This window comes from Sarcophilus harrisii, chromosome 4 (genome assembly GCF_902635505.1).
Source record: "Sarcophilus harrisii chromosome 4, mSarHar1.11, whole genome shotgun sequence".
Lineage (NCBI taxonomy): Eukaryota > Metazoa > Chordata > Mammalia > Dasyuromorphia > Dasyuridae > Sarcophilus > Sarcophilus harrisii.
This window is the reverse complement of record NC_045429.1, coordinates 427,756,355-427,783,891: the sequence shown is the minus strand read 5'-3', so window position 1 is coordinate 427,783,891 and position 27,537 is coordinate 427,756,355. Positions and strand designations below refer to the sequence as shown.

General features: G+C 44.8%; 1 protein-coding gene across 2 annotated transcripts; it reads left to right on the top strand.

The window, feature by feature from the left end:
- Nucleotides 1–25,650, top strand: LOC116423438 (filaggrin-2-like). Of its 2 annotated transcripts, none has more exons than XM_031967562.1 (10): nt 1–77; nt 1,851–2,011; nt 3,643–5,655; nt 11,261–11,609; nt 16,914–16,980; nt 17,157–17,251; nt 18,669–18,777; nt 19,223–19,322; nt 20,459–21,305; nt 23,434–25,650. In XM_031967562.1, the coding sequence occupies exons 2-10, from the start codon at nt 1,874–1,876 to the stop codon at nt 24,708–24,710; spliced, it is 4,995 nt and encodes a 1,664-aa protein (XP_031823422.1). In that variant the 5' UTR covers nt 1–77; nt 1,851–1,873; the 3' UTR covers nt 24,711–25,650. The 2 variants fall into 2 exon arrangements, with proteins under 2 accessions (XP_031823422.1, XP_031823421.1); XM_031967561.1 differs by having other exon boundaries at nt 11,261–11,616; nt 16,921–16,980.
- Nucleotides 25,651–27,537: the final 1,887 nt, after the last annotated feature.

Here is a 27,537-nt window from a genome sequence, read left to right as displayed (position 1 = left end):
AAAGCTTAGCATCCCAGACATCCAGCACCCTGCAAGCTGCTTTGGTCTACATCCTACTTGTTTCTTTGGTGAACTAGGTAAGTAAGAAAAGGTTTAGCTGAGATTCCAGCTACTTGGTTAGCAAGGGATGCAGAAATTGAGTAATGTGGTCTTCCTTGAGCTCTTGGCAGAATTGTTTTATCCTTTAATTCACACTTTTGGTGTGAAGTTCTCTTGAATATGCATATAATGAGGGCAGAAGTTGCAGCTGAGCACTCTCAGATTTCTAGTTCAAGTCTGCATACACAGGCTCAGAAAATTAGCTAAGAACAACAGAGATCTGGCAAATGTCAGTGCCCTTGAACCAGTCAATTAGACTCAGGTGAAGAGTCCTTCAGTCCCAAGTATTAAGGAGAGACATAGGTGGGCAAAATCAAGGGGGAAAATGTATCTAGTGGAAGTGGAAATTCTCAGCTACAAATAAGAGATTTAGCCCATGTGAATTCAAGAATGGGGTGAGGGGAATGGTATTTGTGATATTTTCTACTCTCAGTTCATTAAAATTCAAGCAAGTTTTCCTTTTGCTCATTCAGTTTCATCTCACACTTATGAATTCCTCATTTTCTTTTGTAGTATTAGTTTGGCCCTATCATCCTCTGCTTTCTTTATGTCAATTTTCTTGCTCCATTCCTCATCTCTCCAAGCCCCTCACTACACTCCTTTTAAGCTATAACCTCTTCATCAGAGATTGAACTTGATATGCAACCCTGAATCTTGCACATGATGTAATTGTATTGAATATTTCCTTAATTTAACTGAATGCTCATGAAAATTTTGATGGATAACAGTATGATTATGATGATTAAATGTGGAGATGTGGACTGAGGACAATTCCTAATGGGTGACCACTTTCTAGGTTTTCATCCCCTAGAGCTTTGGAAGATTTACTTTCATTGGACAAATATTTGTTGTTGTTTTAATCTATTTAGTTTTAACACGCATTGCTTCATGAATCATGTTGGGAGAGAAAAAATAGTGCAAAAGGGAAAAACCCTGGGAGAGAGTTTTAAAAAACAGAAAAAAGAAGTGAACATAGCATGTGTTGATTTACATTGTCTCCTTGGTTCTTTTTCTGGATGCAGATGGCAATTTCTGTCCTAAGTCTATTGAGATTGCTTTAGATCATTGAACCATTGAGAAAAACCAAGTCTTTCATAATTGATTGTTGCACATTCTTGCTGTTACTGTGTGCAATGTATTCCTGGTTCTGCTTGTTTTGCTCAGTATCAGTTCATGTAAATCTTTCCAGACCTTTCTAAAATCAGTTTGTTCATCATTTTTATAGAGCAATAATATTCCATTACTTCCATATATCATGGACAAATATTTGTTAAATTTAAATGAATTGGGATGAGAGTTTCATGTAGCAATCAGTCCCCAGAGGACTGATGTCTCTTAGAAACAAGACCTTTCCCATGTTATCTTGGAATAATGGTAGATAAAAGGTGACTGAAATGATGAATGAGGGATAGAATATATAGGAATTCAGGCATGAGATATTTGATTTCACTGAAAGCAAAGAAGATAAAACTCAAATTAATGGTTTCTGTATTCATATTGAATTAGGGATTAAGAGACTTGGTTTCCAGTCCTAGCTTCACTGGAACACTGTGCAATTCCCTGCTCTGTTATGTCAAAAGACACAAATTATACCTAACTTATGATTTCTCATTGGGCTATTTTAAGCTGGAAATTGATAAAAAATGTAAGATATCTTTATGATTATTTTCACTCATTAGGCTTCCTGAGAAGAAATTATGAAAAGAGGAAATGACAAAAGAGAAACACTTCATTTTTGCTTTCTTTCTCAGGTTCATAAAAACTTACAAAAAAGATGTCTCATCTTCTGAGCAGTATTCTTACCATTATTGACGTTTACTACCAGTACACCAATAAAGATCAAGATTGTAGCACATTGTGCAAAAGGGAGTTGAAGGAACTTCTGGAAAAGGAGTTTCGACCAATTTTGAAGGTAAGAGCTGCCTGCCAGAGTCAAAGGCTTATGCAGGAACTTTTTTGAGAAAGGGGTCTTCAATCCTAAAAATCTACAAACAAAAGTTATAATGATTCATTTGTGAGTGCTCTGAATGCTATTTTACCACAGCATTCTGCCCACAGAAGATAATCAATGAATATTTGCTGAAATGAATAGAATAAAATCAATGATACCGAGAAGAGATAGCCTTAGGCATACTAAAATAGTTGAAATACTGTCTTCAGTAATCTTATATTTTGTTTTTCTTCCTTCCATCCTTTCTTTCTTCTTCCTCCATTTCTTCATTCTTCTTTCCTTCCTTCTGACTTCCTTCTATCCTCCCACCCATCATTTCTTCTTCCCTTCCTTCCTTTATTTCTTCCTTCCACTCATCATTTCTTTCTTCCACTCATTGTTTCTTCCATCTTTCTCTTCTTCCTTCCTTCCTTCCTTTACTATATTTCTAATATCAACTTCATGTTTCTTCTCATTTCCTTTACCTGAGGGCCATCCCTTATAACAAAGAATAAAAAACAGCCAATGAAAAAAAAATTCAGAAAAATTGACACATCAACAAAATTAGACATACATAATACTCCATGCCTATAGGCTACCATCTCTGTAAAGGAGAGAGGAGGCTACATTATCATATATTTTCTTTGATCCTTCCTTTTCTCTGCCCTCCTTTACTATATTACTTGCAAATCCTAACCCCACTCCAGATTAAAAAATCAAATTAATTCCATATTGTCCCAGGTGACTCTCTCAGTTCAAAGTAATCTGAAAATCAATTAATACTCCTGACTTAGGGTTACATACTTTCTCTAAAGAAAAACCCTTTCTGAGGAGTAAAATTTCAGACAGTAGTTTGTGTTTGCAAAATGTGTAGTCTCTATGTGAGCAAAAAGACAGAGTGTCCTGGCAATCACATCAGAGACAACCATCTCCTAAGTAGATGACTCTGGACATGAAGCTTTAAGGGAGGGTGAAGACACATGGATGAAAGTTTATACTTTCCAGCGTTCTCATCTGAGCATAAGAAGTGTACCATGTATTCATTTTAAAATACAACATTGTAGAGCAGCTAGGTGGTTCAGTGGGTAGAGCACCAGCCATAAAGTCAGGAGGACCTGAGTCAAATGTGGTCTTAGACACTTAAAACTTCCTAGCTGTGCGATCCTGGACAAATCGCTTAATTCCAATTACCTCAGGAAAAAAAAAAAGAAAAAAATACATTATAAATCTTAAATTAGATTTGGATTCTTTGGGTCAAAACCCTGAGATGATGTCATTAGTGATTGACTTCGATATAGAAGAGGTCTTTTCTACAAAGAAAAAATTCTATATCAGTACATATTATTGATTTAGTAAAAAGTCATCAAAGGCCTTACACTCCTTACACTCTATAATTCTCTTCTTTCATCTCTAAACAGATTCTTAGTTTCTGCCCATGTCACCTTGTTTCTTTCTATTTAATGTCTATGGATGCTCAACCATGTCAAAATAGGTTAAGCCAACATGCCAAGTCAGTTCCTCTCCAGATATGCTAAATACCCTTCTTTTCAGTTACAGGTAGACAAGGGATTCTGGACTAATTAGCTTTTCCTTTATTCCTTGCTTCTGGACAGAATCCAGATGATCCTGACACTGTGGAAGTATTCATGCACATGCTCGATCGAGACCATGACAGGAAAGTGGATTTTATTGAATTTCTTCTGATGATATTCAAACTGACTATGGCCTGCAACCAGTCTATTGGAAAAGAATACTGCCAAGCTTCAGGGTCACATAAAAAACATTCTAGTCACCATCACCAAGAAGAACAGAGTGAAAGTGAAGAGGAAGAAGAAGATGACTCTAGTAATTCAAGTCAGAGTGCAGGAGAAAAACCCAAATCCCACACTGGGCAATCAAAGAAGACCAGAAAAGTAAGGCACAGATCCAAGTCCAGTTCTCCAGGAAATGGGAAACTCAGTCACTCATCGAGTCCAGGACATAGTGACATCCATGAGAGAAAACACCACTCATCGAGATTAAGTCATCCAAAAGGAAGTGAGAAAAAAAGAAACGGATCCAGTTCAAGTGACCTGGAAGAAAAAAGACATAAGTCAAATATTAGCCCCTCCAGGAAATATGGAGGAGAAGAACATGAACTTGCCTCTGAGTGGTTAGTGAGTGATGGAAGAAAAAGATTTGCTTCTAGTTCCGGAGTCTTATCCTGCAAGCTAAAGAGCAAAGGGCAGAAGTCTAATACTAACCAGTCAGAAGAATGTAGAGAACAAAGACAAAGATACAAGTCTTGCCAAACAGGAAGCTATAAACAAGCCTACAGTCAATCAGATGGCTGTGGAAGACAAAGAAGATGTTCAGAAAACTGTGAGAGAAAAGGACAAAAGACAAGTGGTCAGTCACAAAATTGTGGAGGACAAGAACATTGGTCCTATTCATGTCAGTCTAGCTGTGGACAACAAAGGTCTGGCTCAGGGCAGTCCTCTAGCTGTGAACAACAAAGGTCTGGTTCAAATCAGTCATCTAACAGTAGCCAATGTGGAACAGGCTCAGATCAGTCATCCAGCTGCAGACACCAAAGTTCTGGCTCACATCAGTCCTCCAGCAGGAGCCAATTTGGATCAGGTTCAGGTCAATCTTCCAGCTCTGGACAACAAAGGTCTGGTTCACATCAGTCCTCCAGCAGTGGCCAAAGTGGGGCAGGATCAGGTCAGTCCTCCAAATATGGGCAACATGGGTCAAGCTCAAATCAGTCCTCCAACAAAGGACAAGGTAGGTCAGGCACAGGTCAGTCCTCTACTTCTCAACAACATGGGAAGGGATCAGGTCAGTACTCCAGATATGACCAACATGGATCTGGGTCAAGTCAGTCCTCCAGTTATGAGAAATATGGGTCTTACTCAGGTCAGTCTTCTACTTCACACCATCATGGGTCAGGATCAGGAAATTCCTCTACTTATGGAAAGGGGAGATCAGGTCAAGGACAGAATAATACTAACGCACAACAGGGATCTGGGGATTGTTATTGCCCTTGCACTTGTACACAAGAATCAGATACTGGTGGTTACTCTGGCTCCAATTATCAGAGAGGAGACTCAGCTGGAAATTTAGTGTCTGAGAACAAACAGAGAACTAGTAGAAAAGAACAGGACTCTGCACACTCAGCATCTTATCAACACCAGTCCACAGATTCTAGGTCAAGAGGAAGAGAGGGAGTAGGAAACAGACAAGAACAGGACTCTTCCAGACATAGAAGGTCTGGGGAAAGCCAGTCCGCAGACTCCAGGTCAAAGGAAAGAGAGGAATCGGGTAGGAGGCAAGAACGTGATTATGCTAGGCATGGAGTGACTACTCAAAGACAATCCCCAGAATCTGGCTCAAGGCAAAGATCAACAAGTGGAAGACAAGAACAAGACTCGGGACACTCAGTGTCTGGTCAAAGACAATCCACAGATTCTAGGTCAAGGAGAAGACAGGGAGTAGACAGGAGACAAGAACAGGACACTTCCAGAAATGGAAGGTCTGAGCAAAGACAAGACATTGATTCTAGATCTAGGGAAAGAGACCAATCAGGCAGGAGACAAGGACATGACTCTTCCAGAGAAGAGGTAACTGATCAAAGACAATCCAGGGATTCCCCCCAACAAAAGATCGGGAAGGAAAGCGGGAACAAAGACTTTGGAATACCCTGGGTCAACCGGGAAACCCAGATTCCAAGGTCAAGGAGGGACACAAGAGGCAGCAAAAAAAGGACCTTCCCAACATGGAAGGTCTGGAAAAGGGCAAACCTCTGACCCCAGGTCAAAGGAAAGGGAGGAATCAGGCAGGAGGCAAAAGAACGGATCCTTTGGGCATGAAGTGGTCTAGTCAAACACAACCAGGGATTCCACCCAAGACAGGATCAGGAAGGAAAGACAGGAAACAAGAAAATTGGACAGTTCCCAAGTGTCTGGTCAAAGGAAATCCAAGAACAGGTCAAGGGAAAGACAGGGAAAGGGGCAGCAGAAAAGAACAGGGACTCTTCCAGACAAAAGGTTAAAGGAAAAGCAACCCTTGATTCTAGGTCCAAAAGGGAAAGGAAGGAGGGAAACTTTCAGGCAGGGAGGCCAATGCCTTCCCACAAAGGGAAGGGATTGTAAAGGACAATTTAGGGATTCCAACCTCAAAGACAAAAGGATTCAGGGAAGTGAAAGAAGGAACAAGCCTCTTGGACCCCCAAAAAAACGGTCAAGGAAATCCAAGGGATTCCCCTAAGGTCAAGGAAGGAAGAAACAAGCCAATAGGCGCAAGGAACCAAGGATTCTTCCAAGGAAAGGAAGCAATCCAAAAAACAATCCTTCCCTGGAAACTAGGAAAGGAAAAAAAGGGAAAAGGGGGAAGAATCAGGCAGGAAAGAACGTGACTTGTCTAGGGGAGGGGTCGGCAAAAACCAATTCCCAGGTTCAAAGGGAAAGACAGGAATAGGGCAGCAGAAAAGAACAGGAACCTTCCAGACATGGAAGGTCTGAGCAAAATACAAGACAGTGATTCTAGCTCTAGTGGAAAGAGAGGAAATCAGGCAGGAGCCAAGGCAATGGGACTCCTTCCCAAAGGGAGGATTTAAAAGAAAATCCAGGATTCCCCCCAAGGACAAAGATCAGGAAGGGAAAGAACAGGAAACAAGACTCTGGACACTCAGTGTCTGGTCAACGGGAATCCACAGATTCTAGGTCAAGGAGAAGACAGGGAGTTAGAGCAGACAAGAAACAGGACTCTTCCAGACAAGAAAGGTCTTTGGGAAAGCCAAATCCTCCTGATTAGGTCAAGGGAAGGGGAGAGGAACCGGCAGGAGGCAAGAACGGACCCTTTTCTAGGGCATGGAGGTCTGGTAAAACACAATCCAGGGATTCCACCCTCAAGGGATTAGGAAGTGGAAGACAGGGAAAAAGGACCTTTACACCCCATGTCCGGTCAAAGACAACCACAAGATTCTAGGTCAAGAGGGAAGACAGGGGAGGGAGCAGACAAGAACAGGACTCGACGGACAAAGGTCTGGCAAAAGTCAATCCTCTGATTCTAGGTCACAAGAAAGAGAGGAATCAGGAAGGAGGCAAGAACATGATTCTTCTAGGCATGGAGTGTCTGGTCAAAGACAATCCAAGGATTCTACCTCAAAGAAAAGATCAGGAAGTGAAAGACAGGAACAAAGAGTCTGACAGCCAAAGTGTCTTTCAACCGGGAACCATGGATTCTAGGTTGGAAGACAGGGAATTGGCAAAGACAAGAACAGGTTTCTAGAATGGAAGGTCTGGCAAAAGCCAACCCCTGGCCCCAGGCCCAAGGGAAAAGAAAGAAATTTCAGGGAGGCAAGAACGGACTTTTCTAGGGCATGGAGTGTCCGGGTCAAAGACAGTCCCAAGATTCAAGCCGGGGGAAAACAGGGAATAGGGCAGAAAAGAACAGGACTCTTTCAAGACATGGACGGTCTGGGCAAAGACGAAGTGATTCAGCTCTAGGGAAAAGAGGAAATCAGGGCAGGAGCCGGGGCAAGGACCTTCCAAAGGGAGACCGGTCAAAGACAATCCAGGGATTCCACCCAAGACAAAGATCCTGAAACCCAGGAACAAGACCCGGAAATTGTTGGTCAAGGGGAACCAAGGAATTTAGGCAAGGAGAAAACGGGCAAAAGAGCAAGAGAAAGGACTTTTCCCATAAAGGTTCAAGGAAAGCCAAATCCTCTGACCCAGGTCAAGGGGAAAGAGAGGAATATGGCAGGGGCAAAACTTAATTCCTTCTGGCATGGAGTGTCTGGTCAAACACAATCCAGGATTCACCCCAAGAAAAAGGACGGGTTAGGAAAACAGGGAAAAGATTTGACACCCAGGCCCGGGTCAAAAACAACCACAGATTTGGGTCAAGGGAAACAAGAGTAGGGGCAAGGACAAGAAAGGGACCTCCAGACATGGAAGGTCCAAAAGCAAAAAAAAGGATTCTAGATCTTAGGGAAAAGAGAGGGAATCAGGCAGGAGCCCGGCATTGACCCTTCCACCAAAAGGAATTCCCAAAGACAAACCAAGGATTCTAACCCCAAGACAAAGATCAGGTTAAAAAGACAGGGAACAAGACCTTGACACCAGTGTCTGGTCAACGGGAACCGTGACCCCTAGGTCAAGGAAAGACAGGGAGTTGGGCAGACAAGAACAGGACCTTCCAGACATAGAAGGTCTGGGAAAAGCCAATCCTCTGACCCCAGGTCACAAAAAGAGGAATCAGGAAGGAGGCAAGAAATGATTTCCAGGCATTGGAGGCTGGTCAAAGACAATCCACAATTCCAGGTCGGGAAAAAGGGAAAGGGGAAAGCAGGACCCCTTGACATGGAAGGTCCAAAAGACAAGACAGTGATTCTAGCCTAGGGAAAAATTAGGGGAATTGGGGCAGGGACCAAATGACTCCCTTCCAGAAAGGGAGGTTTCAAAAGACCAAACCGGGATTCCAACCTCAAGACAAAGATCAGGAAACCGAAAGGCAGAAACAAAATGCTGGAAACCCAGTGTCTGGTCAACGGGAACCGGACCCTAAGGGGCCAGGGAGTTGGAGGGAGAAGGGAACAGGACCTTCCAGACAGGAAGGTTCCAAGGAAAGCCAACCCCGTACCCCAGCTCAAAAGAGAAGAATCAGGCAGGAGGCAAAGAACGTGGACTTTTCAGGCATGGGTGTCTGGGTCAAAACAATCCACAGATTCCAGGTCAAGGGAAAGACAGGGAAAAGGCAGAAAAGGAAAGGACCCTTCCCGGATTGGAAGGCCCCAAAGGGAAAGAAGTGGATTCCTAGCCTTAGGGAAATAGGGGGGAAATCAGGCAGGAGCCAATGCATGACCTTCCAAAGAACTGGGTCAAAGACAATCCAGGGATTCCACCCCAAGACAAAGATTGGGGAAGTGGAAGACAGGAACAAGACTCCGGAAACCAGTGTCTGGGAAAAAAACAACTACAGATTCTAGGGTCAAGGGGAAGACAGGGAGGAAGCGGCCACAAGAACAGGACTCCCTTTCCAGACATGGAAGGTCCAAGGAAAAAGCCAACCCTCGGACCCCAGGTCAAGGGAAAGAGGAGGAATCCAGGAGGCAAGAACGTGACTCTTCCAGGGCATGGAGGTCTGTCAAAAACAATCCAGGGATTCCCACCTCAAGAAAAAAGATCAGGAAGTGGAAGACAGGAAAAAGACTCTGGACACCCAAAGTTCCCAATAAAGACAATCCCAGATTCTAGGTCAAGGGGAAAAGGGAGAAAAGAGCCAAGAACAGGGACCCCTCCCACATGGAAGGCTAAAGACAAGACAGGATTCTAGGATCTAGGGAAAGAGAGGAATTGGGGCAGGAGCCAAGGGCATGACTCCTTCCCACAGAGGGAGATCTGGTCAAAGACAGTCCAAAGGATTCTCCACCCCAAAGGCAAAGATCCAAGAAGGAAAGAGAGGAACAAGACCTTGGACACCAGTGTTCGGGTCAACGGGAACCACAGATTCCAGGGTCAAGGAGGAAAAAGGGGAAGTAAGGCAGTCAAGAAAAGGACTCTTCAAAATGGAAGGTCCATGAAAGCCAATCCTCCGACCCCAGGTCAAAGGAAAGAGAAGAATCAGGCAGGGAGGCAAGGAACTTTCCTTTCTAGGGCATGGAGTGTCCTTCAAAAGACAACCCACAGATTCTAGGTCAAGGGAAAGACAGGGAATAGGCAGCAGAAAAGAACAGGACTCTTCAAGACATGAACGGTCTGGGCAAAGACAAGACAGTGATTCTAGCTCTAGGGAAAGAGAGGAATCAGGCAGGAGCCAAGTGCATGACTCTTCCAGAAAGGGAGTATCTGGTCAAAGACAATTGGGATCTCCCCAAGAGAAGATCAGGAACTGAAAGGCAGGAACAAGACCTGGAAACCAGGGTCTGGGTCAAGGGGAACCACCGATTCAGGCAAGGAGAAAACAGGCAATAACAGCAGAGAAGAACAGGACCTTCCAGACATGGGGTCAGAAAAGCCAATCCTCTGACCTTAGGGTCAAGGGAAAAGAGGAATCTGGCAGGAGGCAAGAAGACTCTTCTAGGCATGGAGGTCTGGTCAAACACAACCAGGGATTCACCTCAAGAAAAAGATTTAAAGGGAAGAAGGAAGAAATTTGGTCTGGTCAAAAAATCCAAGATTCTGGGTCAAGGGGAAGACAGAGAGTAAAGACAAGAAAGGACCCTCCGACATAACGTCGGGCAAAGACAAAAGTGATTCAGATCTAGGGAAAGAGAGGAATCAGGCAGGAGCCATGCATGACCTTCCACAAAGGGAGTCTTTCAAAGACAATCCAAGGATTCTACCCAAGACAAAGATCAGGGAAAGAAGGGAAAAGACTTGACATCAGCTGGTCAACGGGAACCGTAGACTTAGGTCGGAGAAGACAGGGAGTTGGGAGACAAGAACAGGACCTTCCAACAAGAAGGCAGAAAACCTCCCACTCAGGGTCACAAGAAAAGAGAACAGGAAGGAGGCAAGAACATGATTTTCAGGGATTCGTCAAAAACAACCCAAGATTCAGGGGTCAAGGGAAAGACAGGGAATAGGCAGCAGAATAGAATATAGAATTTTTCCGAGACATGGAAGGTCTGGGCAAAGACAAGACAGTGACTAGCTCTAGGGAAATAGAATCGCAGGACAAGTGCATGACTCTTCCAGAAAGGGAGTATCATCTGGTCAAAGACAACCAGGATTCCCACTCAAGACAAAGATCAGAAGTGGAAGACAGGAACAAGACCTGGAAACACAGTGTCTGGTGAAACAATCTACAGACTTTGTGTGGTCAAGGGAAGACAGGAGCAAGAAAAGGCACAAGAACAGGACCTTCCAGACAGGGAAGGTTCATGAAAAGCCAACCGGACCCCAGAAGGTCATGGCAGGAATCAGGCAGGAGGCAAGAACGTGACTCTTCTAGGCATGGAGTGTCTAGTCAAAGACAATCCAGGGATTCTACCTCAAGAAAAGATCAGGAAGTGGAAGACAGGAACAAGACTCTGGACACTCAGTGTCTGGTCAAAGACAATCCACAGATTCTAGGTCAAGGAGAAGACAGGGAGTAGGCAGCAGACAAGAACAGGACCCTTCCAGACATGTAAAGGTCTAAAAGACAAGACAATGATTCTAGATCTAGGGAAAGAGAGGAATCAGGCAGGAGCCAAGTGCATGACTCTTCCACAGAGGGAAAGGTTCACAAGACAACCGTGCCGATTCTACCTCAAGGCAAAGATCAGGAAGTGAAAGACAGGAACAAGACTCTGGACACTCAGTGTCTGGTCAACGGGAATCCACAGATTCTAGGTCAAGGAGAAGACAGGAAGTAGGCAGCAGACAAGAAAAGGACTCTTCCAGACATGGAAGGTCTGGCAAAAGCCAATCCTCTGACTCTAGGTCAAAGGAAAGGGAGGAATCAGGCAAGAGGCAAGAACGTGGCTCTTCTAGGCATGGAGGGTCTAGTCAAAGACAATCCACTGATTCCACCTCAAGACAGAGATCAGGAAGTGAAAGACAGGGACAAGATTCTGGACAGTCAGTGTCTGGTCAACGGGAATCCATAGATTCTAGGTCAAGGAGAAGACAGGGAGTTGGCAGCAGACAAGAACAGGACTCTTCCAGACATGGAAGTGTCCAAGGAAAAGCCAATCCTCTGACTCTAGGTCAAGGGAAAGAGAAGAATCAGGCAGGAGGCAAGAACGTGACTTTTCTAGGCATGGAGTGTCTGGTCAAAGACAATCCACAGATTCTAGGTCAAGGGAAAGACAGGGAATAGGCAGCAGAAAAGAACAGGACTCTTCCAGACATGGAAGGTCTGGGCAAAGACAAGACAGTGATTCTAGCTCTAGGGAAATAGAGGAATCAGGCAGGAGCCAAGTGCATGGCTCTTCCAGAAAGGGAGTATCTGGTCAAAGACAATCCAGGGATTCCACCTCAAGACAGAGATTAGGAAGTGAAAGACAGGAACAAGAGTCTGACAATGAATTATTCAACAAATCTGAAGTAGATTCTAGGTCAACGAGAAGACAGGGAATTGGCAGACAAGAACAGACCTTTCTAGATAAAGCGTCTGGGTGTAAAGCCAATCCTCGGACTCTAGGTCAAGGGAAAGAGAAGAATCAGGCAGGAGGCAAGAACGTGACTTTTCTAGGCATGGAGTGTCCGGTCAAAGACAGTCCACAGAGTCAAAGTCAAGGGGAAGACAGGGAATAGGCAGCAGAAAAGAACAGGACTCTTCAAGACATGGAAGGTCTGGGCAAAGACAAGACAGTGATTCTAGCTCTAGGGAAATAGAGGAATCAGGCAGGAGCCAAGTGCATGACTCTTCCAGAAAGGGAGTATCTGGTCAAAGACAATCCAGGGATTCTACCTCAAGACAAAGATCAGGAACTGAAAGGCAGAAACAAGACTCTGGAAACTCAGTGTCTGGTCAAGGGGAATCCACAGATTCTACGTCAAGGAGAAAACAGGCAGTAAGCAGCAGACAAGAACAGGACTCTTCCAGACATGGAAGGTCTGGCGAAAGCCAATCCTCTGACTCTAGGTCAAGGGAAAGAGAGGAATCTGGCAGGAGGCAAGAACGTGACTCTTCTAGGCATGGAGTGTCTGGTCAAACACAATCCAGGGATTCTACCTCAAGAAAAAGATCAGGAAGTGGAAGACAGGAACAAGACTCTGGACACTCAGTGTCTGGTCAAAGACAATCCACAGATTCTAGGTCAAGGGGAAGACAGGGAGTAGGCAGCAGACAAGAACAGGACTCCTCCAGACATGGAAGGTCTGGGCAAAGACAAGACAGTGATTCTAGATCTAGGGAAAGAGAGGAATCAGGCAGGAGCCAAGTGCATGACTCTTCCAGAAAGGGAGTATCTGGTCAAAGACAATCCAGGGATTCTACCTCAAGACAAAGATCAGGAAGTGAAAGACAGGAACAAGACTCTGGACACTCAGTGTCTGGTCAACGGGAATCCATAGATTCTAGGTCAAGGAGAAGACAGGGAGTTGGCAGCAGACAAGAACAGGACTCTTCCAGACATGGAAGGTCTGGCGAAAGCCAATCCTCTGACTCTAGGTCACAAGAAAGAGAGGAATCAGGAAGGAGGCAAGAACATGATTCTTCTAGGCATGGAGTGTCTGGTCAAAGACAATCCACAGATTCTAGGTCAAGGGAAAGACAGGGAATAGGCAGCAGAAAAGAACAGGACTCTTCCAGACATGGAAGGTCTGGGCAAAGACAAGACAGTGATTCTAGCTCTAGGGAAATAGGGGAATCAGGCAGGAGCCAAGTGCATGACTCTTCCAGAAAGGGAGTATCTGGTCAAAGACAATCCAGGGATTCTACCTCAAGACAAAGATCAGGAACTGAAAGGCAGAAATGACCTTTGGAAACCCAGTGTCTCATCAACGGAAACCACAGATTCTACGTCAAGTGAGAAAACAGGCAGTAAAGCAGACAAGAACAGGACTCTTCCAGACATGGTGGAAGGTTCAAGGAAAAGCCAATCCTCTGTCTCTAGGTCAAGGGAAAGAGAGGAATCAGGCAGGAGGCAAGAACGTGACTCTTCTAGGCATGGAGTGTCTGGTCAAAACAATCCAGGGATTCCACCGAAGAAAAGATCAGAAGTGAAGACAGGAACAAGACTCTGGACACTCAGTAAATTGGTCAAAGACAACCACAGATTCTAGGTCAAGGGAAGACAGGGAGTAGGCAGCAAGGATGCTAAATAGACCCCTCCAGACATGGAAGGTCTGGGCAAAGACAAGGATTCTGACCCAGGGGAAAGAGAGGAATCAGCAGGAGCTAAGTGTATGACTCTTCCACAGAGGGGAGTATCTGGTCAAAGACAGGCTGTAAAGGATTCACCAAGGTGATCAAGAAGTGAAAGAGAGGAACAAAGACTCTGATGCCCAGGCGTGTCTGGTCAACGGGAATCCACAGATTCTAGGTCAAGGAGAAGACAGGAAGTAGGCAGCAGTCAAGAAAAGGACTCTTCTAAACATGGAAGGTCTGGCGAAAGCCAATCCTCTGACTCTAGCTCAAAGGAAAGAGAAGAATCAGGCAGGAGGCAAGAACGTGACTTTTCTAGGCATGGAGTGTCTGGTCAAAGACAATCCACAGATTCTAGGTCAGGAAAGACAGGGAATAGGTGTGAAAAGAATATCAGGACTCCTTCCAGACAAAGGTTCAAAGACATGGACAGTGACTTTAGCTCTAGGGAAATAGAGGAATTAGGCAGGTGTTTCATGCATGGCTCTTCCAGAAAGGGAGTATTCTGGTCAAAGCCATCCAGGGATCACCAAGACAGAGAGATTAGGGAAGAAAGACAGAATAAGAGTCTGGACAGTCAGTACTGTCAACGTAAATCCATGACCAGTCAACGAGGAAGATAGGGAATTGGCAGCATAAGAACACAGGACTCTTTCAGACATGTGTCTCAAAAGCCAATCCCTGGGACTCAGTCAAGTGAAAGAGAAGAATCAGGCAGGAGGCAAGAACGTGACTTTTCTAGGCATGGAGTGTCCGGTCAAAGACAGTCCACAGATTCAAAGTCAAGGTAAAAGGTGGAATAGCAGCAGAAAAGAACAGGACTTTCTAAGACATGGAAGGTGTAAGTAAAGACAAGACAGTGTATTCTAGCTCTGAAGGAAATAGAATCCAGGTAGACAAAGGCCACCTTCCCGAAAGGGAGTATCTGGTCAAAACAATCCAGGGATTCTACCTCAAGAAAAAGATCAGGAAGTGGAAGACAGGAACAAGACTCTGGACACTCAGTGTCTGGTCAAAGACAATCCACAGATTCTAGGTCAAGAGGAAGACAGGGAGTAGGCAGCAGACAAGAACAGGACTCGATCAGACATGGAAGGTCTGGGCAAAGACAAGACAGAAAGGATTTAGATCTAGGAAAGAGAGGAATCAGGCAGGAGCCAAGGTACGACTCTTCCACAGAGGGAGTATCTGGTCAAAGACAGTCCAGGGATTCTACCAAGGCAAAGACTGCTAGCGAAAGAGAGAAATGAAGATTCTGGACACTCAGTGTTGGGCTTCCAAACGGAATCCACAGATCTAGGTCAAGAGAAGACAGGAGTTGAAGCAGACAAGAACAGGACCTTCCAGAGACATAGACGGTTCGGCGAAAAGCCAATCCTCTGACTCTAGGTCACAAGAAAGAGAGGTATCAGGAAGGAGGCAAGAACATGATTCTTCTAGGCATGGAGTGTCTGGTCAAAGACAATCCACAGATTCTAGGTCAAGGGAAAGACAGGGAATAGGCAGCAGAAAAGAACAGACTCTTCCAGACATGGAAGGTTCAGCGACAATGATTCTAGCCTAGGAAATAGGGGAATTCCAAAGAGGAGCCAATTGCATGAATTTCTTCCAGAAAGGGAGTATCTGGTCAAAGACAATCCAGGGATTCTACCAAGACAAAGATCTGTAAACTGAGCGAGCAGAAACAAGACTTGAAACTCAGTCTCGTCAACGGGAATCTGTAGACTCTAGGTCAAGGAGAAGACAGGGGAGTTGGAAAGGACAACAGGACTCTTCCAGACATAGACGTCTGGGTGAAAGCCAATCCTCTGACTCTAGGTCACAAGAAAGAGAGGAATCAGGAAGGAGGCAAGAACATGATTCTTTTCTGAGGCTGAGCAGTCTGGGTCAAAAAGACAATCCAAGATTCAGCTAAGGGAAAGACAGGGAATAGAAGAAGAAAAGAATGAGGACTCTTCCTCCATGGAAGGTCTGGGGGCAAAGACAAGACAGCACTCTAGCCTCTAGGGAAATAGAATCAGGCAGGAAACCAAGTGCATGCACTCTTCCAGAACGGTAGTATCTGGTCAAAGACAATCCAGGATTCTACTCAAGACAGACCAGGAACCGAAAGCAAATGCACCTGAAACCTGTCTGGTCAACGGGAAACCAGACTTCCAGGCGTCATGAGAAAACAGGCAGTAAGTGCAGACAAGAACAGGACTCTTCCAGACATGGAAGGTCTGGCGAAAGCCAATCCTCTGACTCTAGGTCAAGGGAAAGAGAGGAATCAGGCAGGAGGCAAGAACGTGACTCTTCTAGGCATGGAGTGTCTGGTCAAAGACAATCCAGGGATTCTACCTCAAGAAAAAGATCAGGAAGTGGAAGACAGGAACAAGACTCTGGACACTCAGTGTCTGGTCAAAGACAATCCACAGATTCTAGGTCAAGGAGAAGACAGGGAGTAGGCAGCAGACAAGAACAGGACTCTTCCAGACATGGAAGGTCTGGGCAAAGACAAGACAGTGATTCTAGATCTAGGGAAAGAGAGGAATCAGGCAGGAGCCAAGTGCATGACTCTTCCACAAAGGGAGTATCTGGTCAAAGACAGTCCAGGGATTCTACCTCAAGACAAAGATCAGGAAGTGAAAGAGAGGAACAAGACTCTGGACACTCAGTGTCTGGTCAACGGGAATCCACAGATTCTAGGTCAAGGAGAAGACAGGAAGTAGGCAGCAGACAAGAAAAGGACTCTTCCAGACATGGAAGGTCTGGCGAAAGCCAATCCTCTGACTCTAGGTCAAAGGAAAGAGAGGAATCAGGCAGGAGGCAAGAACGTGACTCTTCTAGGCATGGAGTGTCTGGTCAAAGACAATCCACAGATTCTAGGTCGGTACAGGGAATAGGCAGAAAAGAATATCAGGACCTCCAGAGACATGGAAGGTCCAGCAAAGACAGCACCGGCCTAGAAACAGGATCAGGCAGGAGCTACAAGTGCGGCTCTTCCAGAGTGGGAGTATCTGTCAAAGACAGTCCAGATTCCACCAAGACAGAGATTAGAAGTGAAAGACAGGAACAAGAGTCTGGCTATTAAAAAGTTCAGTCAACGGGGAATCCATAGATTCTAGGTCAACGAGAAGACAGGGAATTGGCAGCAGACAAGAACAGGACTCTTCTAGACATGGAAGGTCTGGCAAAAGCCAATCCTCAGACTCTAGGTCAAGGAAAGAGAAGAATCAGGCAGGAGGCAAGAACGTGACTTTTCAGTATGGAGTGTCAATGAAAGACAGTCCACAGATCTTAAAGTCAAGGGAAGATAGGAATAGGCAGCAGAAAAAGAATGAGACCTCTCAAGACATGGAAGGTGTGGGCAAAGACAAGACAGTGATTCTAGCTCTAGCGAAATAGGGGAATCAGGCAGGAGCGAAGTGCATGACTCTTCCCGAAAGGGAGTATCTGGTCAAAAACAATCCAGGGATTCTACCTCAAGAAAAAGATCAGGAAGTGGAAGACAGGAACAAGACTCTGGACACTCAGTGTCTGGTCAAAGACAATCCACAGATTCTAGGTCAAGGGGAAGACAGGGAGTAGGCAGCAGACAAGAACAGGACCCCTCCAGACATGGAAGGTCTGGGCAAAGACAAGACAGTGATTCTAGATCTAGGGAAAGAGAGGAATCAGGCAGGAGCCAAGTGCATGACTCTTCCACAGAGGGAGTATCTGGTCAAAGACAGTCCAGGGATTCTACCTCAAGGCAAAGATCAAGAAGTGAAAGAGAGGAACAAGACTCTGGACACTCAGTGTCTGGTCAACGGGAATCCACAGATTCTAGGTCAAGGAGAAGACAGGGAGTTGGCAGCAGACAAGAACAGGACTCTTCCAGACATAGACGGTCTGGCGAAAGCCAATCCTCTGACTCTAGGTCACAAGAAAGAGAGGTATCAGGAAGGAGGCAAGAACATGATTCTTCTAGGCATGGAGTGTCTGGTCAAAGACAATCCACAGATTCTAGGTCAAGGGAAAGACAGGGAATAGGCAGCAGAAAAGAACAGGACTCTTCCAGACATGGAAGGTCTGGGCAAAGACAAGACAGTGATTCTAGCTCTAGGGAAAGAGAGGAATCAGGCAGGAGCCAAGTGCATGACTCTTCCACAAAGGGAGTATCTGGTCAAAGACAATCCAAGGATTCTACCTCAAGACAAAGATCAGGAAGTGAAAGACAGGAACAAGACTCTGGACACTCAGTGTCTGGTCAACGGGAATCCGTAGACTCTAGGTCAAGGAGAAGACAGGGAGTTGGCAGCAGACAAGAACAGGACTCTTCCAGACATAGAAGGTCTGGCGAAAGCCAATCCTCTGACTCTAGGTCACAAGAAAGAGAGGAATCAGGAAGGAGGCAAGAACATGATTCTTCTAGGCATGGAGTGTCTGGTCAAAGACAATCCACAGATTCTAGGTCAAGGGAAAGACAGGGAATAGGCAGCAGAAAAGAACAGGACTCTTCCAGACATGGAAGGTCTGGGCAAAGACAAGACAGTGATTCTAGCTCTAGGGAAAGAGAGGAATCAGGCAGGAGCCAAGTGCATGACTCTTCCAGAAAGGGAGTATCTGGTCAAAGACAATCCAGGGATTCTACCTCAAGACAAAGATCAGGAAGTGAAAGACAGGAACAAGACTCTGGAAACTCAGTGTCTGGTCAACGGGAATCCACAGATTCTAGGTCAAGGAGAAGACAGGGAGTAAGCAGCAGACAAGAACAGGACTCTTCCAGACATGGAAGGTCTGGCGAAAGCCAATCCTCTGACTCTAGGTCAAGGGAAAGAGAGGAATCAGGCAGGAGGCAAGAACGTGACTCTTCTAGGCATGGGAGTGTCTGGTCAAAAACAATCCAGGGATTCTACCTCAAGAAAAAGATCAGGAAGTGGAAGACAGGAACAAGACTCTGGACACTCAGTGTCTGGTCAAAGACAATCCACAGATTCTAGGTCAAGGGGAAGACAGGGAGTAGGCAGCAGAGTGAAGAATGGTAACTTCCAGATGCGTAAAGGTCTAAACAAAGACAAGACAGTATTCTAGATCTAGGAAAGAGAGGAATTGCGGGCAGAGCCAAGTGCATGGACCTTCCAGAAAGGGAGTATCTGGTCAAAGACAACCCAGGGATTTACCCTCAAGACAAAGATCAGGAAGTGAAAGACAGAACAAGACCTGACACTCAGTGCCTCAGTCACTGGAACCACAGATTCTGTGGTCAAGGAGAAGACAGGAAGTAGGCGAGCAGTCAAGAAAAGGACTCTCTAAACATGGAAGGTTCAAGGAAAGTTTCGAATCCTCTGACTCTAGCTCAAAGGAAAGAGAAGAATCAGGCAGGAGGCAAGAACGTGACTTTTCTAGGCATGGAGTGTCTGGTCAAAGACAATCCACAGATTCTAGGTCAAGGGAAAGACAGGGAATAGGCAGCAGAAAAGAACAGGACTCTTCCAGACATGGAAGGTCTGGGCAAAGACAAGACAGTGATTCTAGCTCTAGGGAAATAGAGGAACTGGGGTAAGCAGGAGCTAAGTGCATGGCTCCTTCCAGAAAGGAGTATCTGGTCAAGTCAATCCAGGATTCCACAGAGATTAGGAAGTGAAAGACAGGAACAAGAGTCTGGACAGTCAGTGTCTGGTCAACGGGAATCCATAGATTCTAGGTCAACGAGAAGACAGGGAATTGGCAGCAGACAAGAACAGGACTCTTCTAGACATGGAAGGTCTGGCAAAAGCCAATCCTCGGACTCTAGGTCAAGGGAAAGAGAAGAATCAGGCAGGAGGCAAGAACGTGACTTTTCTAGGCGTGGAGTGTCCGGTCAAAGACAGTCCACAGATTCAAAGTCAAGGGGAAGACAGGGAATAGGCAGCAGAAAAGAACAGGACTCTTCCAGACATGGAAGGTCTGGCGAAAGCCAATCCTCTGACTCTAGGTCAAGGGAAAGAGAGGAATCTGGCAGGAGGCAAGAACGTGACTCTTCTAGGCATGGAGTGTCTGGTCAAACACAATCCAGGGATTCTACCTCAAGAAAAAGATCAGGAAGTGGAAGACAGGAAGAAGACTCTGGACACTCAGTGTCTAGTCAAAGACAATCCACAGATTCTGGGTCAAGGGGAAGACAGAGAGTAGGCAGCAGACAAGAATGAGACCCTCCAGACATGGAACGTCTAAGAAGACAAAACAGTGATTCCAGATCTGGGAAAGAGAGGAACAGGCAGGTTATGTAACACTCTTTCCACAAAGGGAGTATCTGGTCAAAGACAATCCAAGGATTCTACCTCAAGACAAAGATCAGGAAGTGAAAGACAGGAACAAGACTCTGGACACTCAGTGTCTGGTCAAGGGGAATCCACAGATTCTAGGTCAAGGAGAAGACAGGGAGTTGGCAGCAGACAAGAACAGGACTCTTCCAGACATAGAAGGTCTGGCGAAAGCCAATCCTCTGACTCTAGGTCACAAGAAAGAGAGGAATCAGGCAGGAGGCAAGAACATGATTTTAGGCATGGAGTGTCTGGTCAAAGACAATCCACAGATTCTAGGTCAAGGGAAAGACAGGGAATAGGCAGCAGAAAAGAACAGGACTCTTCCAGACATGGAAGGTCTGGGCAAAGACAAGACAGTGATTCTAGCTCTAGGGAAATAGAGGAATCAGGCAGGAGCCAAGTGCATGGCTCTTCCAGAAAGGGAGTATCTGGTCAAAGACAATCCAGGGATTCCACCTCAAGACAGAGATTAGGAAGTGAAAGACAGGAACAAGAGTCTGGACAGTCAGTGTCTGGTCAACGGGAATCCATAGATTCTAGGTCAACGAGAAGACAGGGAATTGGCAGCAGACAAGAACAGGACTCTTCTAGACATGGAAGGTCTGGCAAAAGCCAATCCTCAGACTCTAGGTCAAGTGAAAGAGAAGAATCAGGCAGGAGGCAAGAACGTGACTTTTCTAGGCATGGAGTGTCCGGTCAAAGACAGTCCACAGATTCTAAGTCAAGGGGAAGACAGGGAATAGGCAGCAGAAAAGAACAGGACTCTTCAAGACATGGAAGGTCTGGGCAAAGACAAGACAGTGATTCTAGCTCTAGGGAAAGAGAGGAATCAGGCAGGAGCCAAGTGCATGACTCTTCCAGAAAGGGAGTGTCTGGTCAAAGACAATCCAGGGATTCTACCTCAAGACAAAGATCAGGAATTGAAAGACAGCAACAAGACTCTGGAAACTCAGTGTCTGGTCAAGGGGAATCCACAGATTCTACGGCAAGGAGAAAACAGGCAATAAGCAGCAGAGAAGAACAGGATTCTTCCAGACATGGAAGGTCTGGCGAAAGCCAATCCTCTGACTCTAGGTCAAGGGAAAGAGAGGAATCTGGCAGGAGGCAAGAACGTGACTCTTCTAGGCATGGAGTGTCTGGTCAAACACAATCCAGGGATTCTACCTCAAGACAAAGATCAGGAAGTAGAAGACAGGAACAAGGCTCTGGACACTCAGTGTCTGGTCAAAGACAATCCACAGATTCTAGGTCAAGGGGAAGACAGGGAGAAGAAAGAGCAAGAACAGGACTCTTCCAGACATGGAAGGTTCAAGGAAATAACTTCCATTCTAGTTCACGAGAAAGAGGAACTGTGAAGGAAAACATGATCTTTTCTAGGCATGGAGTGTCGTATTAAAGACAATCCAGACTGCAATCAAGGCAAGACTGTATGGAAGACAGGAACATTCTGACACTCAGTGTCTGGCCCACCTGGGAATCCACAGATTCTAGGTCAAGGAGAAGCTAGGAGTAGGCAGCAGACAAGAACAGGACCCTGGTGACATGGAAGGTCTGGGCAAACACAAGACAGTGATTCTAGACTATGGGGAAATCAGGCAGGAGCCAAGTGCATGACTCTTCCACAAAGCAAGTATCTGGTCAAAGACAGTCCAAGGATTCTACCTCAAGACAAAGATCGGGAACTGAAAGAAAGGAACAAGACTCTGGACACTCAGTGTCTGGTCAACGGGAAAATCCACAGATTCTAGGTCAAGGAGAAGACAGGGAGTTGGCGTAGACAAGAAGGGATTTTCCAGAGACATCGAAAGCCCATGAAGCCAACCTCTGACTCCCAGGTCAAGGGAAATAGAGGAATCAGGCAGGAGCCATGTATGACCTTCCAGAGAGACAGGAGTATCTGGTCAAAAGACAATCCAGGGATTCTACCTCAAAGACAGTATCAGAAAGGAAAGACAGAACAAGACTGGACACCAGCAAGGGTCAAGGGAACTACAGATTCTAGGAAGTCTAGGAGAAGACAGGAAGCAGGGCAGCAGACAAGAAAAGGACTCTTCCAGACATACACTAGCAAAGCCAATCCTCTGACTCTAGGTCAAAGGAAATGGAGGAATCAGGCAGGAGCAAGAACGTGACTTCTACCCATGGAGGTCTGAATAAAGACAAACTAGGGATTCCACCAAGACAGAGAGATCAGGAAGGAACACAGGAACAAGATTCATCAATAACGGAACCAGATCTAGAAGATATGAATTGAAAAAGGAACAGGACCTCTGTACATAGTAGGTCCATGAAAGCCGGAATCCTCTGATTCTAGGTCAAGTGAAAGAGAAGAATCAGGCAGGAGGCAAGAACGTGACTTTTCTAGGCATGGAGTGTCTGGTCAAAGACAGTCCACAGATTCTAAGTCAAGGGGAAGAAAGGGAATAGGCAACAGAAAAGAACAGGACTCTTCAAGACATGGAAGATCTGGGCAAAGACAAGACAGTGAATCTAGCTCTAGGGAAAGAGAGGAATCAGGCAGGAGCCAAGTGCATGACTCTTCCAGAAAGGGAGTGTCTGGTCAAAGACAATCCAGGGATTCTACCTCAAGACAAAGATCAGGAAGTGAAAGACAGCAACAAGACTCTGGAAACTCAGTGTCTGGTCAACGGGAATCCACAGATTCTACGGCAAGGAGAAAACAGGCAATAAGCAGCAGACAAGAACAGGACTCTTCCAGACATGGAAGGTCTGAGCAAAGACAAGACAGTGATTCTAGGTCTAGGGAAAGAGAGGAATCAGGCAGGAGCCAAGTGCATGACTCTTCCAGACAGGGAATATCTGGTCAAAGACAATCCAGGGATCCTACCTCAAGACAAAGATCAAGAAGTGAAAGACAGGAACTAGATTCTGGACACTCAGTGTCTGGTCAACGACAATCCACAGATTCTACGTCAAGGGGAAGACAGGGAGTAAGCAGCAGACAAGAACAGGACTCTTCCAGACATGGAAGATCTGGTGAAAGCCAATCCTCTGACTCTACGTCAAGGGAAAGGGAGGAATCAGGAAGGAGGCAAGAACGTGACTCTTCTAGGCATGGAGTGTCTTCTCAAAGACAATCCAGGGATTCTACCTCAAGACAAAGATCAGGAAGTGGAAGACAGGAACAAGACTCTGGAAACTCAGTGTCTGGTCAAAAACAATCTAAAGATTCTAGGTCAAGGGGAAGACAGGGAGTAAGCAGCACACAAGAACAGGACTCTTCCAGACATGGAAGGTCTGGCGAAAGCCAATCCTCGGACTCTAGGTCAAGGGAAAGAGAGGAATCAGGAAGGAGGCAAGAACATGATTCTTCTAGGCATGGAGTGTCTGGTCAAAGACAATCCACAGATTCTAGGTCAAGGGGAAGACAGGGAGCAGGCAGCAGACAAGAACAGAACTCTTCCCGCCATGGCAGGTCTGGTGAAAGGCAAGTTAATGATTCCAGCACTGGGCACAGCCATCGTTCCAAACTCGGACAAGAACGTGATTCTTCTGAACATTCACTGTCTCATCATACCCAATCACAGCATAGTACAATAAAGAACCAGTCCAATAACAGTCACAGAGTCTCTGATTCTTCTATAAATCATTCTGTGACTAGAAGGCTGCAAAGACATGCTTCAGGTTCCCGATGGAAACATGGTAGCTATGGCAGTGGACAATATGATTATGGGCAAACTGGCTTTGGACACTCTGGTGCTAATCATGTGACTCTCAATCTTTTTCCTCTGCATGGATATTCATCCTTAACCTTTGATTGTACTGATTCTGACCACAGTACAGGAAATCTTGTTTACTCCATGAAACATGATGAACAATTCGTTAATAACAGATCTTATTCTATGCCCCGATGTCAAATTTCAAGGTCTGATTACTCTAGTGAAGAAGAAGCAATATCAGAGAATAGAAAATCATTGTCCTCTCCTGAAGACTGTCGACTGTCAACATCCAGCCACAGACCATCAGAATCCCGAACAAGGATGGAAACAAGAGGATCCAGCCCTGGGCAATCTGGAAATAGGCTAACAAGAAGTCCAGAAAGACAGGAATCTAGTCATTACCAATCAGAAGATGATCCTACTGAGACTAGAAGAAGTTCAGAATACAGTCAGAGACAATCAGTGACAATCCCTGATCAGTCAGGTGACTCTCGGGATCACTCTAGGTCCAGAACAAGTAGAAGGCATGGATCTAGTCCTTCCCAATCAAGTGATAGCCCTAAGCATTCAGGTTCCAGGCATAGACAAACAAGTCATGTGCAATACAGTGATAGATCTGGCCATTCTGAATCTGGGTATGATAACACAGGATATACTACACACAATAATCACAGATCCAATTCAAACCAATCTGCTGATAGTTCTGACCAGGCAGGAACAAGAGAACATGGGCATAGGAATCCATCAGGTAGTAGAATTACAGAGGGGACTACGAGAAACCAGTCAGAAACTAACTCCAGTGTTCCAAGAGACAGTGAGAGGCAGAGTTCTCAGAGATCAGAAGTCATTGATATAAGGGAGAGAACCTACTCAGGCTCCTACTGTCCTTGTAGTATCACTCCTCTCTATGAGTACATTCAGGAGCAAAGATATAACTACTATTACTGAAATGCCAGCAAAAAACTAAATGAAATATTAAATGAATATATGTGAAAGAAGAAATGAAAAGTCTCAACTATACTATTCTTCAGGATACTTATTTCTAGGAACAGGGCTGTGTTTTTTTTTTCTTTTCAACAAAATTGTTCTGCCTCTTTGGTTTGGTATTTTAGATTTTTATGAGGGTGCCACTGAAATGATATAGCGTATTTTAGTTCTTAGTGGTGAATAAAAGAATAAAATTTGGGTGGCAATATTCAATATTATTCAGAAGTTTAATGTACTAACTAAATACAACTCTCAAGTGAGATTATATTTTTGAAGTTTTTTCATAACATTTAACTGACTACTATAAATGTGGATATTTCTCTCCAAGAAGTAACAAAATCTGTCTCACCTGCCTATTGTCAAAGATAAAGCTGCAACTCAGCATCAGGTGCCATATTTAGAACCATGCAATTAAGAAAGGAAAAGGAAACCAAGGTCAGGGATAGAACTTCAGCAATTTCTTTGAATCCTGTATCATCCAAATACAATTCCTATATCATTTTTAATAAGAAAACTGAAAATTAATATGAAAAACTGGTACTGTCTCTGTTTATTTTTAGACCTGAGTCTTTGATGAATGAGGACTGAGCCATTTTTTGTCCAATGTTCCAAAATCTAAACTCTAATTTGAACTTAAAAATAAAGATGCTGTTCTGTAATCTGTTCTAAGCTTAGGGAATGGGGAATGGAGGGGTTGTAGACTTCAATTGTGAGTTCTGCAGAATAACATTTTTCTTTCTAAGTAAAAAATAAAATGCAATTAAAAGGGGAGGGTGAATATATTTGTTACTGCTATGGGACCTATAATTGATTGTAACATGCTTGAGATTATTGATTTTTCAGGGACATTTGATTCCAAAATTATATTTAATGAAAATAAAAAATTGATGATCAAAACCTATTGTTTGTCTCTGTTCTATTAACAGACTTCCCAAATGATCAGACTAACTATATTAAAGGAAGGTATTTATTTATTTCTTCTGTGATGGCCACTGTCCACTGTCCCAGCTCACCCCACCAAATAATCGAGGGTCTTTTAACACAGAAGCATAAATGCAAAGGAGTTTGAAGAAGAAAGTATTATGCCAACTCCCATTCTTCTCCCCAACATTATCAAAATATCACCCTAGAGTTTCTTTTCAAAGCAAAATTAATTTCATTGAACAGAATTTACTGATATTGGGCTGTCTCTGTGGGGAAAAAAAGAGTATAGGATATTTTTCTAAAATAGAATGGAGGGTATAATGTAACTAGGTAGAAATCAAAGAAGAAAGAAAATTTATTCATGCCAACTAGCAAAAGAAAGATTGCAAAACTCAAAAGAGAGAAAGGATGGAATGGCAAACAACACAGAAAAGGAAAGGAAAGAATAGGAGGAAGGAAGGAAGGAAAGAAGGAAGGAAGGAAGGAAGGAAGGAAGGAAGGAAGGAAGGAAGGAAGGAAGAAGTGGAGGGAGGGAGGAGGAAGGAAAGAGGGGAGGGGAAGAGGAAGGAAGGAAAGGAAGGAGGGAGGGAGGAAAGTAGGAGGGAGGGAGGAAGAATTGAATGAAGGGAGGTGGAAAGGGAAGAAGAAAGGAAGGAAGGAAGGAAGGAAGGAAGGAAGGAAGGAAGGAAGGAAGGAAGGAAGGAAAGAAGGAAGGAAGGAAGGAAGGAAGGAAGGAAGGAAGGAAGGAAGGAAAGAGGGAGGGAGGGAGGAGGAAGGAAAGAGGGAAGGGGAGGAGGAAGGAAGGAAAGGAAGGAGGGAGGGAGGGAGGAAAGTAGTAGGGAGGGAGGAAGAATTGAATGAAGGGAGGTGGAAAGGAAAGAAGAAAGGAAGGAAGGAAGGAAGGAAGGAAGGAAGGAAGGAAGGAAGGAAGGAAGGAAGGAAGGAAAGAAGGAAGGAAGGAAAGAAGGAAGGTGGGAAGGACAGAAGAAAGGAGAGAAGGAAGGAAGGGAAGGTGGGAGGAAGGGAGGAAGGAAAGAAGGAAGGGAGGAAGAGAGGGAGAGAGGAAGGGAGTGAGGAAGAGAGGTAGGGAGGGAAGGAGGGAATAAGATAAGGGGAAGAAAGGAGGGAGGGGAGGGAAGGAGGAAGAATTGAAGGAAGGGAGAAGGGAGGTGGGAAGGAAAGAAGGAAGAAAGGAAGGAAGGAAAGGTGGGAGGCAGGGAGGGAGGGAGTAAGAAAGGAGGGAAGGAGTAAAGGAAGGAATGAAAGAGCAAAGGAAGGAAGGAGGGAAGGAAGGAGGAAAAGAAGGAAAGAAGTAAAAAGTAAAGGAGCAAAGGAAGGAAGGGGAGAAAGAAGGAAGGAAGGAGGGAAGGAGAAAAGGAAAGAAGGGAAGGAGGAAATGAGGAAGAGAGGAAGAAAGTAGAGAAGAAGAGAATGAAGGAAGAGGGAAAGGGAAGGAGGGATAGAGTGAGCGGAATGGAAGAAGAGGAAGGAAGGACATGAATTAGCATATTGTCTTAGATTATTGTATTGCAAGAAAAGCAAAGTCTATCAAAATTGATCATTGTACAATGTTGCTGTAATTATGTACAATCTTCTTCCAGTTCTATGCATTTCACTTTACATCAATTCAGATAAGTCTTTTCTGTTTTTTTGAAATCCATATACTCATAATTTCTTATAGAACAAAAGTACCCCACTACTTACATAATGAAATTTATTCATCCATTTCCCAATTGATGGGCATCCCTTCGATTCCCAGTTCTTTACCACCACAAAAAGCTGCTCAACATTTCTTAAAACACAATCATAGGAAATTCAGGCCAATTCCAATGGACTTGTGATGAAGAAATCCATCTCCATCCAG

Bases quoted from the DNA above. Each gene is read 5' to 3' on its own strand.
- LOC116423438 (XM_031967562.1), top strand. From the start codon at position 1,874: ATGTCTCATCTTCTGAGCAGTATTCTTACCATTATTGACGTTTACTAC. The intron at 5,656-11,260 runs GATTCCCCCCAA...GACAACCGTGCC, and splicing joins CTGATCAAAGACAATCCAGG to GATTCTACCTCAAGGCAAAG. The intron at 16,981-17,156 runs GTCTGGCAAAAG...AAGACATGGAAG, and splicing joins GACTCTTCTAGACATGGAAG to GTGTGGGCAAAGACAAGACA.